The sequence below is a fragment of the Pteronotus mesoamericanus genome, unplaced genomic scaffold (genome assembly GCF_021234165.1).
Source record: "Pteronotus mesoamericanus isolate MK-2021 breed Mesoamerican mustached bat unplaced genomic scaffold, CSHL_Meso_final contig_25, whole genome shotgun sequence".
NCBI lineage: Eukaryota > Metazoa > Chordata > Mammalia > Chiroptera > Mormoopidae > Pteronotus > Pteronotus mesoamericanus.
Genome location: NW_026555105.1, coordinates 15,723,575 through 15,741,741, shown reverse-complemented (window position 1 = coordinate 15,741,741; position 18,167 = coordinate 15,723,575). Strand labels below are relative to the sequence as shown.

The 18,167-nt window shown below is 54.7% G+C and overlaps 1 protein-coding gene across 1 annotated transcript in view; it reads left to right on the top strand.

Annotated features, from left to right (window-relative positions):
• Positions 1–7,881, top strand: part of CTNNBL1 (catenin beta like 1) — a 152,173-nt gene extending 144,292 nt beyond the window's left edge. Inside the window, exon 16 of the mRNA XM_054573771.1 lies at positions 7,674–7,881. Coding sequence (XP_054429746.1) covers positions 7,674–7,762 — 89 coding nt within the window. The 3' untranslated portion in view covers positions 7,763–7,881. The remainder of the gene's footprint in view (positions 1–7,673) is intronic.
• The last annotated feature ends 10,286 nt before the right edge of the window (positions 7,882–18,167 follow it).

The window sequence follows — 18,167 nt, the reverse complement described above, 5'->3', positions numbered from 1 at the left end:
CACCCGAGGTTATTCACAATTTTCCACTGTGAGCTGCCTTTGTCTCCTTCAGATATGGTTTATTCCCCCCAGTGCCTATTAAAGTGCCGGCACGTCCTGGATGCTTAGTAGTTCTTTGCTGATTGAATGTCTGGGCAGGGAGGCAAGCAGGCGAGCGGCCTGCGCAGAGGTTGGGTGCAGCCCCCCACTCCTGTTCCCCTCTCCTGTTCCCTTCTCTCCTTCCTCTGTCCAGGCCCTCAGACCCGCCCCTCCGGACTGGGGCCCAGCCCAGTAGTTCTCTCTCCATCACCCTTCCCAGCCAACCACTAGTAACTCTGCCAGTTCTGCCTCCAGACTCAATCTCGAATCCATCCACTTCTCTCCATATGTTATTTCCCATCATAGCACCCAGTTTATTTCCTTCCTAGCCCTTATCACAATCTGTAATTGTTTTTATTTATGTCTTTGTTTACTTGTTTTGTGTGTCTTATACATTAAAATGTAAGCTCCACGATGTAGGGACACTGGCTTATTCACCACGTCTTCTTAGCACCTAGGGCAATGCCAGGCACACAGTGGGAACCCAATGAATATTTTAAACATTGTTGAATTAAACCCTACCCTTGTGTGAATTTAAATTGGCAAATGTTTACTGAGACTCTCCCCAGGGCAAGCAGTGCTATGTGCTCTGCTACTAAAGTGTCACTCAGCACCTGCCCTCCTGGAGTTTATAGTCTTCTGGGGGGACCTCGATGTCTAACTGACCAACCATAACTCAAGCCAAATGAAATACACATTTCCCCAGCTCTTCAGCTAGCAGTGCTGGGTGCCCAGCTCTGTGTCCAGTACTAGAGATACAAACAATAAGCAGGAACGCTGTCCTTCAGGCATTTCCAGTCTCATAGGGAAAGATACTCTCAAGTAATTACAATGTGATAAGAACTTTGTTGAAGTCATGAACAATGTGCTCAGGGAGGAGTTAAGGAGGCAGTAATGGAGGCACAGGCTAGACGATGGAATCCCAGAGAAAGAGGCTCCCCGAGGTAGGATGGGACATCGGTGACCTTCATAAGGACTCTGGCCACATCAGTGGGGGCCAAGCAGGGATGTGAAGGCTGGAGCACTGGGCAAGGTTGGGAATGTGCTGGGCAAAGCTCTTGAGTTCTGCTGGGTACATGGTGAGCTTGGGCGTACCGTTAGTGACTGCAGCAGAAGGCAGTAGACATTCTCATTAGGGCTCCGGAGAGATGCTTGTTTGGGCAATTTGAAGTCATTAGTGTGGGGGTGTTATTTAAAGCCAGGGAATTAGATGCCATTGCCCAGGTCAAAGAGCTCCCCACAGGAGACTGACCATTAAAAAAAAAAAAAAAAGCTCTCTAGCCCTGGCTGGTGTGGCTCAGTGGATTGAATGCCGTCCTGTGAACCGAAAGGTCACTAGTTCAATCCCCCTTCAGGGCACAAGCCTGGATCACAGGCTGGGTCCCCAGTTGGGGGCGTGCAAGAGGCAACTGATCAATGTATCTCTTGCACATTGATGGTTTTTCTCCCTTTCTTTCTCCCTCCCTCCCTCCTCCTCTCTCTAAAAATAAATAAATAAAATCTTTAAAAACATAAAAATAAAAAGTTTTCTCCAGATGGAAGGTTAAGGTGAGGGTTCTTGACCTTCCACTGGCATGCCCCTGCCCTGGCTCATACCTGCCTGGGGGAAGCCCATCTGCCTGCAGGGTGTGTGGTGGATCTGTGCCGCCTCTTAACGAGTGAGGAGGTAGAAAAAAGGAAAAAGGGGTGAGGCTGCTGTGGGGCTGGGGGCTGGGCTGTGCTCAGGCCCACCTCTTAAAAAGCCTTCACTCCCTCCCCCTCCTTCCTCCACTCTTCCTTCCCTCAAAGCGCACAAAAAAAGAAAGCCTCATAAAGAAAACCAGCTCATCAGTCTGTCCTCTTTGATTTTAATTTTGTTTTTCAGTTTGGGTTGCTTCCTTTTTTTTTTTTTTTCCTTTTTTTTTAACATACTAATTAGATGCAAGCTTCTTTCTTTGATTTTATGGCCTATATATTTCCCAAGTTTTGCTGGCAGGATGACAGCTGATGTATCCCTTGAGGTCTCAGGAAAACGCTGATGAGGCAAGCCCAGCAGGAGCCCTTTCCTATTATAGTTGGGTCCCCCTCTCAGGATTTCCTTCCCCCGCTTCTGTTGGGGGTGCCAAGGGAACCAGGAATAATTGATGGCTCATTAAAGGCCCTCTTTATGCCGGCTGCTTCCCCGGTGCTCTCAAAGTCCCGCCTTCCCTGGAACTGGTAGCAGCTCTGGGACTGAGCACTGTGGTGCCCACAGAGGGGATGGTGGTGTCTTTGCTGGCGAAGGGCGGATCAGACCGTGTGCTCTGCGAGGGCAGTGGCAGCCTTCCCGCCCTGTCTCTCCTGGTGCCTGGCCCATGACTGGTGCAGAGAAGGGACTCAGTCAGTGCTCATTGGGAGTGCATGGCGGCGGCGGGGGTGAGGGAGCCTTCAGGCTTTTTTGTGCTGTTCTAGAGGTGCAGGACCACAGCAGGTAGAGTAGTCACTCCTGAGCACATCCTCTGTGCCAGGCCTCTCATGTATATTTGCTGGCTCTCACAATAGTCCCCAAAAGCAGGATTACAACCTCCATTTTGCAGATAAGGAAACCAAGACTCACAGAGGCTCAGGGAAGGCAGGGCCATTACCAAAGTCACTCTTAATGTTGGAGGCTGGATCCAGACTCAGAACTATACGCAGTCGTGGTCCTTCAGGCGGGGGTGGCACTCTAACCCTGTCAGTTGGCTGGTACACTCGTACAGCCTTCTACGAAAGAAAAGTCAGGGTATTTACCCTTATAGAACACCCACTTGGCATCACAGGGTGCTAGGTGGGCACCTAACACATGAATGAGACACTTGGGAGGCCCTGTCCCCAGGGAATACAGTTCCATCTCAGGTGAAATATCTGACCCCAACACGAAGCAGAATGAAGTCAGTGCTCAGACTGGAGTGGGAATCAAGAAGGCACAGCTAATTCTGCTGGAGATGAACAGGAGCTTGAGTGCTACACAGAGGAGGTGCTCGCTTTTTCTTTTTTCAGTTGTGAAATACGTATACGTAAAATTTACCGTTTTAACCATCGCGACCATCACCACCGTCTATCCACAGAACTCATTTTTATCTTGCAAAACTGGAGCCCTGTACCCATGAAACACTCACTCCCCATCCCTGCCTCCCCCTGCCCCTGCAGCCACCCTATGCGTTCCGTCGCCTTCCGTCTCTGTGAAGTTGGTGAGTAAGTAAGGAGGCGGCTTCTCAGAGCAGGTGAAGGACCCCACTGGCAGGCACAGAGACTGAGCGGTCCTTCCCTTGGACACAGCGTAGGAGCTGTGACCTAGGAATACTTTTTAGTATAAATTCTTGTGCCAAGAGTTGCCATGGAGGCCGCTGGCGAGTCTCTTGTTTTTAGTTGCTGGTGAAAGTTGTGGGAAGATGATGTGGGTGCTGAGCTCTTTGGCAGAGGAAAGCTTGGAGGGCTACTGACTCCAAACTCCTTCACTGGTGATGGAAAGACTGAGCCAAAGACTTCAAAAAGCTTTCAGAAATTGGCTCCTGGCCCTTCAATTTGCTTGTGTTGTTTATGGCTTGAAATCTCTTAGAAGCTCATAAACATGTATTTCCATATTGATTTGGGGCTTTTGGTAACCTGAGCTTTTCCTCTGTGATTTTAAAGCTGCAGAAGCTGATAGCATTTATCTTTTGATGGCACGTGTTGATGTGCAGGTGATTCGTACCGGGTCACGGCTGCTGTGGCCACTAGGGCATAAGGAAGGCCTGTGCGTTAACCTTAGGCAGCTACTTACCCTCTCTAAGCCACAGGTCCTTCCTCGATAAGACGGATTCTTGCCTCAAAATGTTGCTGTGAGCATTGGGGGAGGTGCTGCGTGGGAAGCGCTTTCGGGATGGCCAGCACGTGGAAGTGCTTGGTGACGACGTCAGCTACCTTGACTGGTTAGTCTCCCGGCAAGCCCATAATGAGTAGAACGGAGCTGAGCAGCTCAGAATAGCGTTAAGTCCCGGCTGTCTCTAACTTTGGGTAAAGTAGATAACACATTTGAGCCTTGGTTTCCTCCTCTGTGTAAATCAAACCTAAAGGGAATAGTGCCCTTCAGGGAGGCTGAGGTGGAAATGTTGCGGGGGGTCGAGACAGAGCGCGTGCTCAGCAAATGGAGGTTCCTCCCTTCCCTCCCTTGGTCTAACCCTTCTGCCTGGAGCTGGCAGCAGCCTGGACTCAGAGGCAGGCAGGACCTGCACCCAGCCCAGACTCCTTAGGGGCCTGGTTGGGGATAGCAGGGGAGGGGATGCTTCTCTGACAGCTTAAATGTCCTCAGGACTAAGAGAACATGACCCCGCTAACATCATGAGCAATGGGTAAGTTTCCTTCTCCTTCAAGTGGGTTTCATTTTATTACTATCTCTGATGAACTTCAGTTCCTTGGCCCCAGCAGAACAGCCTCCTCTAGAGATGTGTAACATCAGACCCCGCTCCCCGTTCCTCATGGTCCTTAGGAATCTCCATCAGATCGGAAGGACTTTCCTTTCTCCGTTTCTGTTTTGTGATTATTTCTATGTCTTCAGGGGTATTCAGTGTGAAAATATTGGCATTCCTCTTCTCCCCCCTCCCTCTTCCTCCTGCATTATTTTGAAGGGTGAGCATTTTGGTCGAAGGTTCAGTGATCTGAACCAGGCTTGTGAACACGGGTCCAAGGCTCTGCCCTGGAAGACAGTTCTTCGCCATCCACCAGCCCCGGTGCCCCTCCCTCTCCCTTTTAACATAAACAGAACAGCTTGTATTCCATGTCTGAATAGTAAACCTGCTGTCTAAAGTTTGCTTTAATATTTATGCGTTCAGCACTGCTTCCTGTTTTTCAGCTCCATCAAAGCCTTTAGTATTTGAAAATGGTAGGGAAGTAGAGGAGGGAGTTGATTTATACCCAGCTCATCCGCTTCCTCTCCCCCCATCTCTTCCTCACTCTCCCCCCACCCCGTGATTCTCCCTCTAGCATCTCTTTTTCCTGCATTCTCTCTTCCTCTCTTACACACACACACTTACACTCACCCACATATACACACAGCAAAGAGAACTCTTTCCCAAGACCTCTGGGAGGAATCTGTTCAATATTTATAAACTGCTGCAGAGCTATAATAACGAGAGGTAACTGGCACCACCAAGATTTGCTCCAAATAGGATTCTACTCCAGAAACAAAGAACGAGGAGGAGTAAGGGTTGGAGGGCGAGGCGCACAGTTGCTACCTGCCAGCGGCCAGGGCAGCGGAGGAGCACTAAGGGATTCCCACGGGGGCCTGGGCCCGGCTCCGCGGCCGGCTCACGGCAGGGTCCTGCCCGCTCTGACAGTCGGTGACCTGGCATGAGCGGCTGTGGCCCCAGTGACCCACTCCATGTACATGCCCCGTGAGGTCCCTCGACCACAGGACCTTCCCTCCATAGCCTTACCTCTTATGGGGACTTTATAGCCAGATGCGGTGCTCCGCTGGGATGCTTTGCAGTGCGCACAGCGCTGGAGTTCCCCCCAGAGTATGGAAGGCAGCAGAGTAGGATTTGCTTAGGTAAGATGATGCCACTCTGGGGACCAGTTTCAGCTCCTCTACCATTCTAGACATGGCTAAGTTGCTTTAGCTCTCTAGTTAAAGTCTCAGTTTCCTCATCTGTAAGCAGAGATGGCTTTCTTTGCCTTGTAGGGTTGCTGCAAGGATTAAATGAGACAGCACATACAAATGCCTGGCACAGAATCAGGGTTCACTACATGTTGGTTCCCATCCCACTGCGTAGGAGACAGCCCTCTTCCCCACCGCGCGAGCTCCCTTCAGAGCCCATATCCAGAGCACAGGTCATCTGGCTGGGTTTCCCCCCTCCCTGCAGACACAGACAGAGTGACGGGGAGACTTGCCGGGGATGGGTGCTCTGGGTACAGGAGAGGCAGGTATTTTCCCTAAGGCCTCAGCAGAGGTTATCCAGCCAGGGGGTTTCTGCAGACTTGGTTTCCTCGACTGTGTGCGTACCTAGAAAGAGATTAGGCCCCTCCAGGGAAGCTGGCTTTACTTGGAAAATCACTGCCCCAAAGGATCAGACTTCTCCGCTTCCCTCCCTCCAGGGTCTGCAAGTACATTAGGAGAGCAAAGTGTTAGTTCAATCCATTAAGCCTCTTGCTTCCAGATCATGCCTCTGGGGGTATTAAATGCTATAATGGTCATTTCTCTTTCTCCTGGGGCAGCAGCTAGATCATTCAAAAGTGAGTAAGAGATACCACTCACCTGCAGCCCCACCACCGTCTCGGCAGCCCGGTTCCTCTTCTCCCATCACCCAGCCCTCTCTTTAAGGGGCCCTAATAGACGGCACCACAGCCATTTGCTATTGGAGGTGATGGATGGGCCCAAGAGAAGAGAATGATTTCCGGGGGGAGACGTACAGCTGGCACGTGTCTGAATCCCAAACCCCATTTTCCAGCACATGTCCAAAGTAATAAAGGGGAAGGAGGGAAAAATGAAGAAGTGGCAGGAGCAAGATTATTTCCCCAGCGAGGTGGGGGTGGGGCGGGGTTGCACACTTTCTCCTCTCTCCCTGGTCTTTGTCAGATTGAGATCTGCAGATGTTTTATTATGCAAAAGCCTCTTTCAAGGGCGGTCTCTATTGTTCTGTCTCAGGCAGCTCCATCCGGGGAGCCAGGGTCAGAGGGCAAGCAGTCATCCTAACCGACTGCTCTGTTCATTCACCACACCGGACTGGTAGCTGGCTCTCGGCCAGGCTCTGTGGGAACTGCGGGATTTAGCAGAAAGTAAGGCAGAGCCCCTACCGTAGCGAAGCTGCAGTTTAGGGGGAGTGAGAGGACAGGAAGGGATGGTCCAGAAGTCAGTCCTGTGATGGAGAAGTCCCCACGGGACCTGGGCCCGACCCCCTTCCCTGGCTCTGGGCTCCAGCCGCTCTGAACTCCTTGCTCCCCCTCAGACGGGCCTAGCAAGCTCCCCCTCAGGGGCCCTGCACTGGTTGTCCCTCTGCTGCTCCCAGATGTCCCCACACGCATTGTTTTGGGGTCTTTAATCAAATCTCGCCATCTGTGGGAAGCCATCTGACGGCCACCCTCTGTATTTCACTTTTTGGTTTGTTTCCCCCAGTAAAAAGTGGGCTCTGCGGGAATGGGGCATTTCCTGTCTTGTGATCATTACTTTATCCCCACTGCCTCACATAGTGGTTCTCAGACTTAGCCATATCAGCATTACCTGGAGGCTTTGTTCAGACAGCCTGCTGGGCCCCCAAATCGCATTTCTAACCAGTTCCTGCGAGACGCTGGCGCTGCTAGCCGGCCCACGCTCTGAGAGCCTCTGGTCCGGACAGTGCTGCCCGCAGCAGGCGCCCGCCGCGCGTGTGTTAAGCAAGTCGTGAGTGAGTGAAGGGTGTGTCCGGGAGAGGAGTGTGAGCAAGGGAGATGAGCCGGCCCTTGTCACTGGGGCCTCGGAGGCAAGACCATGGAGTTCTGCACGGCAGCTACCCTGGGGCGGGGCAGGGGGCATTAGAGCAGCGCGCACCTCATGGGAGCTGGGATTTGGGGAGAGGCATGAAGTGACCCAGCCCCGACGGACCCCATGCCACGGACTCACACCAACCCTGCACTTGTCTCCCTAGAGTACGCGGAGAACATCGGGGACGGCCGGAGCCCGGAGTTCCGGGAGAGCGAGCAAAAGCGCATCCTGGGCCTGCTGGACAACTTCTAGGGGCCCGGCCCTGTGCGACGGGGACACTCTCCGGGCCTTCCTCCCAGTTTCACACGCTCCATGTGACTTTCAGAGAAATTAAAACTAGTTTTTTTTATTCCTGGGCTGGCATTCTTTGTAGCAAAGCAGTACCCTCTAACGTTTACCTGCACGTCCACAACAGCTGTCACGGGACACGTCTGAGGAAGGTTGGTGGTGGGCCCCGCTCTGCCAGTGAGGAAACTGAGGCCCCAAGTGACCCCTGCGGCCCCTCTGGAGTGCTGTCTGTGGCGAAGCTGTAATCGGGAAGGGGGCCGTGCGCTAGCGACCTCCCTGGGGCTTCCTCCCTGACAGAGAGTCCGGGCGCGGCACGTGAGGCCCGGAGTCACGCGGAAGCACCCTGGGGAGGCTTTCGTGGCATGTGAAGCCAGCCACAGAGCGTGCCGCCCCCAGAGCGGCCCCTGAACCCGGACTGCACATCACCATTGCTCTGGGAGGGCGGGGGCTCAAAACACATCACTGTCAGGCCCCACCCCAGGACGGTGAAGTCAGAACCTCGGGCGGCCCAGGCACTGGTATTGTGTTCAGCTCCCAGGTGGTTCCCTGCATCAGGATAAGAGCCACACTTTAGAGTAGACAGGCCTTAGGCCCAAATCCCAGCTGTGCCATTTACCAGCTGTGGCAATTTGGGTAAGTGGCATTACCTTCCTGAATCTCACTTCTTTCCTCTGCAGGGTGGGGGTGGTAATACCCACTTGTGCTTAAGAAGGTGTGATGACTCATTTAAGCATGCAGAGCATTATGAGCACACAGTAGGTGCATTATAAATGGTGAGTTCTTTGTCCTTCCCATTCCCATCCGTGGCTTCAGAAGAATTGTGATTTCACCCATTTTACATGGGTTTTGAGGAAGTTGGTCTCCTCCTCCATCAGGGGTCCTCAGGAGGGAGGAGGCAGAACACTGATTTAGAGAAGCTGCCTTTCATTACAATGAAACATTGGCCCAGGGTCAGCAAATAGGCTACAAGGGACGCCACATACCCTGCACTGTGCCTGTGGCTGCTGCCGGCAGCTCTCACTTCTCATCGAACCCTGAGGGACAGGGCTCTGGACAGCCGCCTGAGAGGACTCCGAATAAGATGACAGCTGCGTCGTGCCCAGCATGGGCTGCTGACAGAACAGTGACTCAGGCAGACCCTGCCCTCCTGGGGCCTGCGCCGAGCCTGGTGGGAAGGTGGAGGCAGCGTTCCCGCAGAGAGGTGCCGGGAGTGCATTACGGGGCCCATTACAGAATCAGAACTGCCGTCTAGTCGCCTTTCTGATTTAGTTATTTTTTTTATTTCACTTTCCTGTAACTATAATAGCTACTATGTATTGAACACCTGCCACTTGCAACTCGCTTTCCACCCACTCTTTCTAACTTGCACAACAGCCCTGCTGGCGTCATTATCCCCAATTCACTGAAGCCGAGACTGAGGTCTTGGAGGGTGAGGAACTTGTACGAGGTCTGCCTGACTCCGCAGCCAGAGCCCCGCCCTCCGCCGAGCGCGCCTCTCTGAGGACACCCCCAGCTTGCTGACTGCTGCTCCGCCTGGGCCTGCTCCAGGGTGGGGAGGAGGTTTAATGAATTCACACAGAACAAAGCGTGTCTAGATGGAACCTATAGAATCAGGCTTTTTGAACTAGGACTCCTGCTTTAGAGATCATCAGTCCTTGAGCTTTATTTTCATTTTAATGTTATTTGTCTTTAACCAGGTAAGACTTCTATCTGATACAGAAGTTCAAAATTTAACCAAGAGAGAAGCAGCAAGGAGTCTCCCCTCAGGTCTTCCACCCCTTAGGCCTCCCTGTCCCTGGAGGCAACTGCTGTCACCCGATTGTTTGTGCAGGGCCCTGTCCAGCCGCTTTCAGCTGTGTTCTAGTGGAGCCCCAGGCTTCCCCCAAGTGCACCAGAAGCCAGCCTAGGAGAGGGCGGGTGGAGTTCGAGGACGCATGAGCGACAGCTGCTCCATTTTGCCCTGCTTCATGGAGTGGGTGCCTCCTAAGATTTTGTTGGACCCAAAAGGCCCTCTGCTAAATGCAAGCGTGAACTCACACCTTGACATTATAGATGAGGAAGTGGTCCCCTTTTCCAATGTTTTTGTGGCTAGGGGCTTTGCGGGGAACCTGAGGTATGACTCTGGAGGATACAGAAGGGGTTGCAGTTCAGGGCTTGGGGAGCCAAGCACACAGGATGAGGGAAGTCTTTAACCTCTGCTTTCTAATTTTAACAACCCACCACACCAGAGTAAGAGACGCTTTTAAGAACTAGGTGATGTGGGCTCCTGGGATGTAGTCCCACCTCTTGCGGCCTGCTGAGCCCCCATCTGCCTCGCAGGCCTCGGGGAGGATTTCCCCGGCTTCCAGTAAAGGCCGCCCTTGCCTTGTGGTTCTGAACTTGACTTCTGTGTCTGCTGCTCTTGGACCCCCAGCTCTCCGCTTCACACGAAGCCCCTTTGTGTTCATGCTTGTGTCCACAGCTGAGTGGTACCTGGGCGTTGCATCTCAGCAGGGCAGTAGCCCTTTCCTATCCAGACATGGCAAAAAGATAGCCTTCAAGCAGGGTTAGCCAGAATTCTGCACAGGGGAAACGAAGATTGCGTTTCTCCTCTCCGCTTGCTGCTCCGTTGGTGGCGGTCGGCACGTCTGAATTCAGCAGCGACAACATGGGCATGTCTAATTTAGAGAGATTTGCATGCAGGCTGCATCCTTCTGTACGTGGGGGGAGACACGTTGTCAGGGAAGCTTGAAGGCATCCTTTAGTCACCTCCACAGTAGCACCGGTGCCCAGGTGGCACCTTCTGCCGTTACCAAGAACGTCAATTTAGTATCAACAGGGAGACAAGACTCACTTGCCTAAAGGTAAAAAACACCTTGATTAGATTAGTTTACCCAACAGGTGAGGTGAAAGCGGAGCCCGTTTTTCAATCTTTCTTGCCCCTGGGTACGTGTGGGAAGTGGCTGGGGTCACAGCAGCGCCCCTTCGTTACCTGAGCCAAGGAAGGCAAGCTTTCCTCCCGTCACCTCTCTCCCGATGAGGTCGCACGTGCCCTTGGCATCTGCCTCAGAAGGTACGTAAGGGTGTCCAGCGTGGCGATCTCCCTGCCAGCTGTGTCTCCTGGCCCCCCGGTGTCCCTCCCCAGGAATACCCCCTGCCACGGGCTGCAGCATTTTTTTAGACATAGTCCTACATGTTGTCAAGTGAATAAAAATATATTTGACACAGGTGGTGGCATATCATGTTCTCTGTTCCGCACCTTGCCTTTTTCGCTCTACATCTACCCAGCACAGAGTCCCCCACTCCTTTAATAGCTGGGCTCCATGGCGGAGCTGTACCATAATTTAGTTAATCGCGTTAATGGACATTTAGGTAGTCTGCGATCTTTGGCTATTACAATGTTGCAGTGAACATCCTTGTATAGAATGTCATTTCACACATGTGTGAGTTTAAATTCCCAAGCAGAATTGCTAAGTCAGAGAGAAGGTGCCATTGTGATGCATACTGTCTCGTCACCCTCCTCTGCCAACAGAGTGCTGAGCGCCACCCCACACCCTCCCCAGCACAGTGTCGGCCACCTTCCCCTCGGGCTCTCTGATCTGGGAGCAGTGTATCCTGTTGGTTGTCTTTAATTTGCGTCTCACTTACGAGGGAAGTCATTTAGCGTTTTAGAAGGATGAATTTATTGAGTGTATGACATGTTAGCTAATACTCGTCGAGCCCTTCCTACGAGCTAAGTACTTTACTCAAATTAGCTCATTTAACCCTCATTTCTGAGGTGTAGGTACTTTTATCATCAACCCCATTTCACAGATGAGGAAACCAGATTGACAGGAGCGAGTCAGCGGCTTACAAAGTGACCGAGGTGGGAGTGGAACATGCGGACACTAGTTCCAGAGCCCCCACTCCTGACCTCAGAGTCACCCCATCTCCTAACCGCAAAGAAGGGGCCCGGTGAGGCCGGAGAGGGCCGCCGGGGCCAGCGCAGAGCGCGCTTGAAGCAGAAGCTCTTCAGTGGAGCTGTGCAGGGAGCCCCAGAGAAGTGGCCCAGCTCTGCAGGGGCCCTGCCCCCTGCCATCGGGGCGCCTGGCTCAGTCAACACTCACCTGCGTGGGGACTTTGGGGCTTCCGTGGCTTTGGCCCCGGCTGCTGCCCTGTGGGAAGAAGGAAGTCCAGGAAACATCTGGAAGATGAGACCTTCCCTCTGCAACAATAAAGAGGAGGTGCCACCTTCAAGCACACTTGCAGTGTGGATCCTCGCCTACCTTACCGTCCACCCCACCTCTACCCCCAGCACCCAGCACCTTCCCCTCTGCACTCCGCACCCCACGTTAGACAGCACTGCCTCCTCCCAGGAGCCATTGGCTGAGCACCGACTCAGTGCCAGGCCCCGTACTAGGAGCTGGGGACATGCACCGGCTGCACAGGCAGAGGGGCAGGGACACGAGGAAGCACGGGGTGTTGGAGGACCTGGGGGTCTCCGCAGTCAGCTCACTGGACGCCCCACCTTCTCGGAGGCCAGCAGGCAGGGGGCGAATGAGCTCCTGATTATGGAGGAACCATATGCTTGGTGATTTCCTGTGCCTTACGGGCGCCTGGGGGTCCTGTTTGTCCAGAGCCACAAGGCTTGCTCTGGGACAAGTTGTGTCTGCCTCCACCAGGCACCTTCAGTCCCTGATGATGGGGAAACAGGTTTCACTGAAGGGTGATGAAGCTGCGATCCGGACCCCCAAATCAAGTTCTGGCCTTACAGAATGGCCCAGGAAGTACCCAGGCCCCTGGAGGCTGGTAATAGCTGAGCGAGGGCAGCAGGGAGGTCGCTGGGAGACCATGGTATGGCAGCAGGTGAGGAAGGCTCCAGCCTGCTCCGCCTCCGCATCCAGGACACAGGAGCCGGAGTGGGCAGGGCCCGGGGCTCCCAGCCCAGCCTCTGAGGGATCTGACATGTCACTCCCCCTCTCAGGACCCCTGTTCTGCAGAGACTGAACGAGAGGGCCTCTAAGGGGCCAGCCTGGGGCATTCCACGCGCACCAGCACCCGTGACTGCTCACGGTGCCCAGGTAATCATTCATCCGCCCCACCGCGTATTGAACACCCACTGTAAGCTGGGTGCAACAAAACAGATGTTGCCCCAGCCACCAAGGAGCTCACATCCTCCATCCTCGTGGGACAGGCTAAAAGACAATAAACATGGAAACATACACAGAATGGTTACCGAGTGTCTGTCAAATAGGGGCAAACAGCATGCGAAGTGATGGAGACCAGGTAACGGGAACAACTTGAGGTTGGGCGGTTGGGAGGTTCTCCAATGAGGTGCCTTTGAGCTAAGCTCTGAGTGATATCAAGGAGCAGGGCAGCCCAAGAGCTGAGAGAGGAGGGTTCTAACAGAGGCACAGGTGCAAAGGTCCTGAGGCAGAGAGAGCGTACCATCATTCTCCCGTGAGAAGCCAAAAGAAGCCACTGTGGCTGGACCCAAGAGTGAGGCAGGGTGGTGGCGATAATGCTGGAGAGGGAGGCAGGGGCCAGATCTTGCAGGTCTCGAGGGCCACGGAGGAGTTTTGAGCATGGAAGAAACATGATCTGGTTTTGAAATGGTCCCCTTGACTGTTTTGTGGAGGGCAGCATGGAAGCAGGAGACCCAGGAAGGAGCCGGCATGCCCGTCCAGGGGGGAGGCACTGGCGCTCTGGACCAGGAGCGGATAGCAGGTCGCGGACAAGGGGACTGAAGATGTGTTGAGGCAGAGCCAACCCGTCCGGGTGCAGGGAGGGGCCCCTGGCCCAGGCTCCCCCGGCACTGAGAGCTGGGAGCAACATCGCCAGCCCGGCAGGAGTCGGGTGGGGCCTGCAGAGAGAGCTGCTCAGTATATAAATATCTTTAATGAATAAATAGAAGTGCTTTTAGGGCTGGCGAAGTCGTATCATTTCCACCTGCTGTAAAATTTCATTAGGAGCAGGCGCTGCAGGGGGAGAGCAATGGCTGCAATAAATCTGCCCACCTACCCCCAGGCCCTGCCTTCACTCTGAGCAGACTCGGCTCCACTCCCAGGAGGATTCAGACCCAGGCCCTTCTCCCCTGACCTCCCCAGCCCGGGCCAGTCTGGTCCTTGCTGCTCCAGCCCCACAACCTGAGCAGGCAAGAGGCTGCACGGGCAGGGAGGGGGCGCTAGCCGCTGACCTCCGGTGCCCTCACTCTCCTTAGCTGGCAAGTGGACATAATTCCTGCCCCACCTTCCCCCCACCCCACCCCACCGAATGCAGATGAGATGGGTTTCAGGGGAAGCCAGAGTCACCACTTCCTATTCCTGGAACAACAGAGCTAGGGGAGAACTTGCCTGGAAAACACACCGGTTTTACAAATGAGAAGACAGGCCCCAAGAAAGTAGGTTAACTATCCTACGATCACACAGGGTCGGCAGATCCAGCCCTCGGAAGTGACCACAGTGCTGCTGGCTACCTTATTTAGCACCAACACTTGACACGCATCACCTCATTGAATCCTCCCCGTGTTCCTGGCATGTGGAGATTGTTGCCACCCCATTGTGCAGATGAGAGCACTGAGGCCTAGCAAGAGGTAGGATCGCAGTTGCCCCATCAGCTGGCTGACAGAGCCCAGCTTCCAGCCTACCACAGCAGACTTTTTCTGGTCTTTTCAAGTTGTGGGAGGCTGGGATTGTCTTCCTGAGCCTATAAACCGTCAAAGTGTGAGGCCTTTGAAGAACTGGGATGGAAAACTCGCTGAGTGTCTACTGTGTGCGAGGGAGTCTCTGAATTAAAGGCCACTGTCCCCAGCACCTGCCACGTCCCTGTAGCGTCTTCCAAGGTTGCCACGCTCACCTGCACTTTACAAACAAGAAAAGGAAGCATCGCGAGATCAAGGAGTTTGCCCAAGGTCACACAGCTGCGACACTGATGCTCATGGCTGCCAGCACTTCAGACAACTGGGGCCCCTCAGGCTCCTCCCGCGGCCTCACGGCCACCCGCAGGGAGCCAGTGGGTGCAAGGAAGGGAAAGCAGGCTGGCCAAGTGGGCAGACCCCGCTGGCAACCTGCCCACCTGCCTGGTTGGCAGCTAAGCTCATTAAGGGGGCCATGACAGGACGCGGCCTGGACCAGCGGCCCTCCCGCCCCACCTCGCTGCAGCCCTCTCGGGAGCCAGGCCTGAGCACAGGCCCTGCTTTTAGCAGCTACAGGCAAAAGCCTCTCTGTAAGTGGGGAAGATGAAAAGTAAACAAGCTCCGCCAGGCTGGCCTCACGGACCCACGCGGGCAGTGAGCACCGGCGCGGGCACAGGAGACAGGCTGCCTGGGGTCAAGTCCGACCCTGCAGCTCCCTAGCTGTGTGTGTAACCTTGAGTGACTCGCTTCACCTCTCTGAGCCTCAGTTTTCTCATCTATAAAACTGGGAGATAGTGCAGGACTACACTGCTCACTGCCTGGACCTGCAACAGGCTGAGGCACAGAAGGTGCCTGACCGAGGGGAAAGTCCTGCTCAACCGTCATGTCATCACTACCCATATCCCCATCCGATCGTGTTTCTTGCTCACTTTCTCCACGAGACTGTGAGCTGATTCACCTTAACTTACACCTTCCAGAGTGAAGGAACAAACCCATGAGCATCAGCCCATATCCACCAGCAGCCCCGCAAGCCATGGCCCTTTAGGAACAAGGGTGAGCAGTGCGCCATATACAGCAAGTGCTCTACAAGGGTTGGGGGTCGAACCGAAGTGCCGTGGGTGGCGCTGAGCAACCGTCCAGCCGCTGCTTACAGCCCCAGGCCTTTGGCGCCCCATGCCTTCGTCCACGCCAGTCCTCTTCCCTGCGCTGCCCCACGCCCCGTTTCCTCCCTTGCCGATCTACTCATCGCTCCAGACTCACTGGGGCCCAGACACCGCGCTCCCTGGGGAGCAGCAGCACAAGTCCCACCCTCAGGGGGTACCTAGCCTCTTGGGGGAAACAGAGGCAGATACAAGAGCTGGAGCGTGAGAAGCACAGGTCCCCAAGAAACCCACACACTCGGCCCTCGGCCCTGAGGCCCCGGGTCCTCTTCCGCCCCCAGCGAGCCTTTGGGGAAGCCTGCTTCTCCCCACCTGCCCTGTGAGCTACCTGAGGGTGGAGGGAAGGGGGGCTACGTTCTACCTCATCTTCCTTGCTGCGCCCAGCGCGGGGCCTGCCACCCAGCAGGTGCTCTAGGCAACACTTCTTTAGCCAATATTTCCTGAGCGCTTCCTGAGCGCTTCCTGTGCACCAGGCCCTGTGCTGGGCTGGGGGGGATGGAGCAGCAGACGAGGCAGGCACGTTCCTCGCCCTGCGTCTTCCAAGCGGGCGGACACAGAAGTAAGCAAGCAGGAGGTAAACCAGCAAGGCAGCTTGAGACGGTGCTAGGATCTCCAAAGAAAACCAAAGAGAGTGACTGGAAGAAGAGGTGGCTACTCTGGGCTGATGGTCAGGGGAGGCCTTTCTGAGGCGGCAGTGTTGCAGTTGAGCAGGACCCGTGAGAAGAGCAGCCACCAGGGGAAGCTGGGAATGGTGCTCTAGGCAGCGGAAACAGCAAGTGCCAAGGCCCTGGGGCAGGCGTGTGATTCACATATTCGAGGAACAGCTAGATGTGCCATGTGCATGACAGGGAGAGTGGCAGGGGATGAGTCTGCAGAGGTGCGCAGGGGCCAGGCCACACCGGGGCTCATTGGCCACAGTGAGGAGCTCGGATTTTCTTCCATGTGCAATGGGGAGCCTTAAGGGTTTGAAGCAGAAGAGGGAAAAGGCCACAGGGAGTATGTGAGGAATATAATAATTGTATCATGGAGGGAGGGAGGGGATGGGGGTTGAAGGGAGGATAAAAGAATGAATGACAGAATAAAGGGCAAAAACCCTGGCTGCCTGCGTGGAGGAAGTGCCACCATGGATGGGGCAGGACCCGGGCCCCTCCCGACCTCCGAGTCCCTTCCAGTCCACTGCCTGGAGCGGCTGGCGCCCAGCCCAGGCTCGCGGTCCTCAGAGGTTCACACACAAAAGCAGCTTGAGTCAGGACAGGAGGCAGAGGTTCTGGGAGCCCTGAACTGGGTTATGCCTCGGAAGGTCCCTGCTGCTTTTGGGAGGAGGCAGCCATGGCCCAGAAATGAACTTGACCAGACAAGAAGAGGGGTTTTCAGGAGAGGCGGTGAGCAGGCAGGGACAGGGAGGTAGGAAGGGGCTCTGAGCCGGGGCCCTTGCAGACCCAAAGCCAATTCATTGTCACCACAATCCTATGAAGGGCAAGCTGCCACCTCCATTTTATGGATGAGAAAACTAAGACTCGGAAAAGGAAAGAGGCTGGATGGTCACACAACTATTCTGAGTGAGCTCTGAGACTTGAACTCAAAGCCCAAGAGGGATCAATAAAACATATCCCCCTGTGCACCCTGAGAAGTCCACATGGCAGGCAGGAGGGGGCTGAGGGGAGAGAACTGACAAAAGACACATAAATAAAAACATGCGGGCATTGCAGAGTAGTTCATTCTTCCTGGGGCATCATGGAGGGCATCGTGGAGGAGGTGGCATTTAAAGTCAACCTGGAAGGGTGATGAGATTTTGATAGGTAGAGAATGAGGGGGGGCACTGCAGAGAGAAGAGGTTTGTTGGTGGCAGTGCTGGGAGACAGAGGGAGTGGGGCGGGAAATAGAGGGAAGGGCGGTGGGACGGTGACTAAGTCGGGGGGTGGGGGGAGTGTGGTTAGGGATGTTGAAGTGTCAAGGCCAAGCCTGCGTGCTCTTTGGAAGACCCAGAGGGGCCCTGGAAGGGTTCTGACCGAGAGAGGCAGAGGTCAGGGATGACAGAGACCCTCCCGGTGTGTGCCTGGCGGCTGGAAGGGAATCAGCCAGGAGGCTGGGAGAGCAGGAGAGAGGCCGGTGCTGTTTGTAGGCAAGTCGTGGTGGTGGCTTCACGCAGAGCTTGACCTTGGGGGTGGAAAGGAGAAGACATATTTGAGAGCTGTGATGGCATTAGGGTGGGTGGACTCGGTCCAGGAGAGAGGGGCTGAATGCAGAGGCTGCGTCCCTAGAGGGTCCATTACCTTGGCCACCTCCTCTGGCCAGAGGCTAATTAATGAATGTATTAATTCATGTATCCGTCTCTCCGACCATCTACCAGCCCACCCACTTATCCCTCTTCCATCCAGCGTGCAGTAGTCTCCTTTATGTGCCAGCCCCTCTCTGCTTTGGTGGGGGGAGGGGATGGGAATGCCTGGACTGGTCCCTCATTCTCATGGTCTCCCGGGGAGAGGTGACAAGATGCCATCCCAGCCCAGTGTGCCGAGCACGTGTGACGGGGGGCAGGGTCGGGAGGCGAGTGGCGTGGGAAGATGAGAGGAGGGAGAGGCTCAGCCCGGCTCCCCATCAGGATGGCAGGTCTACAATG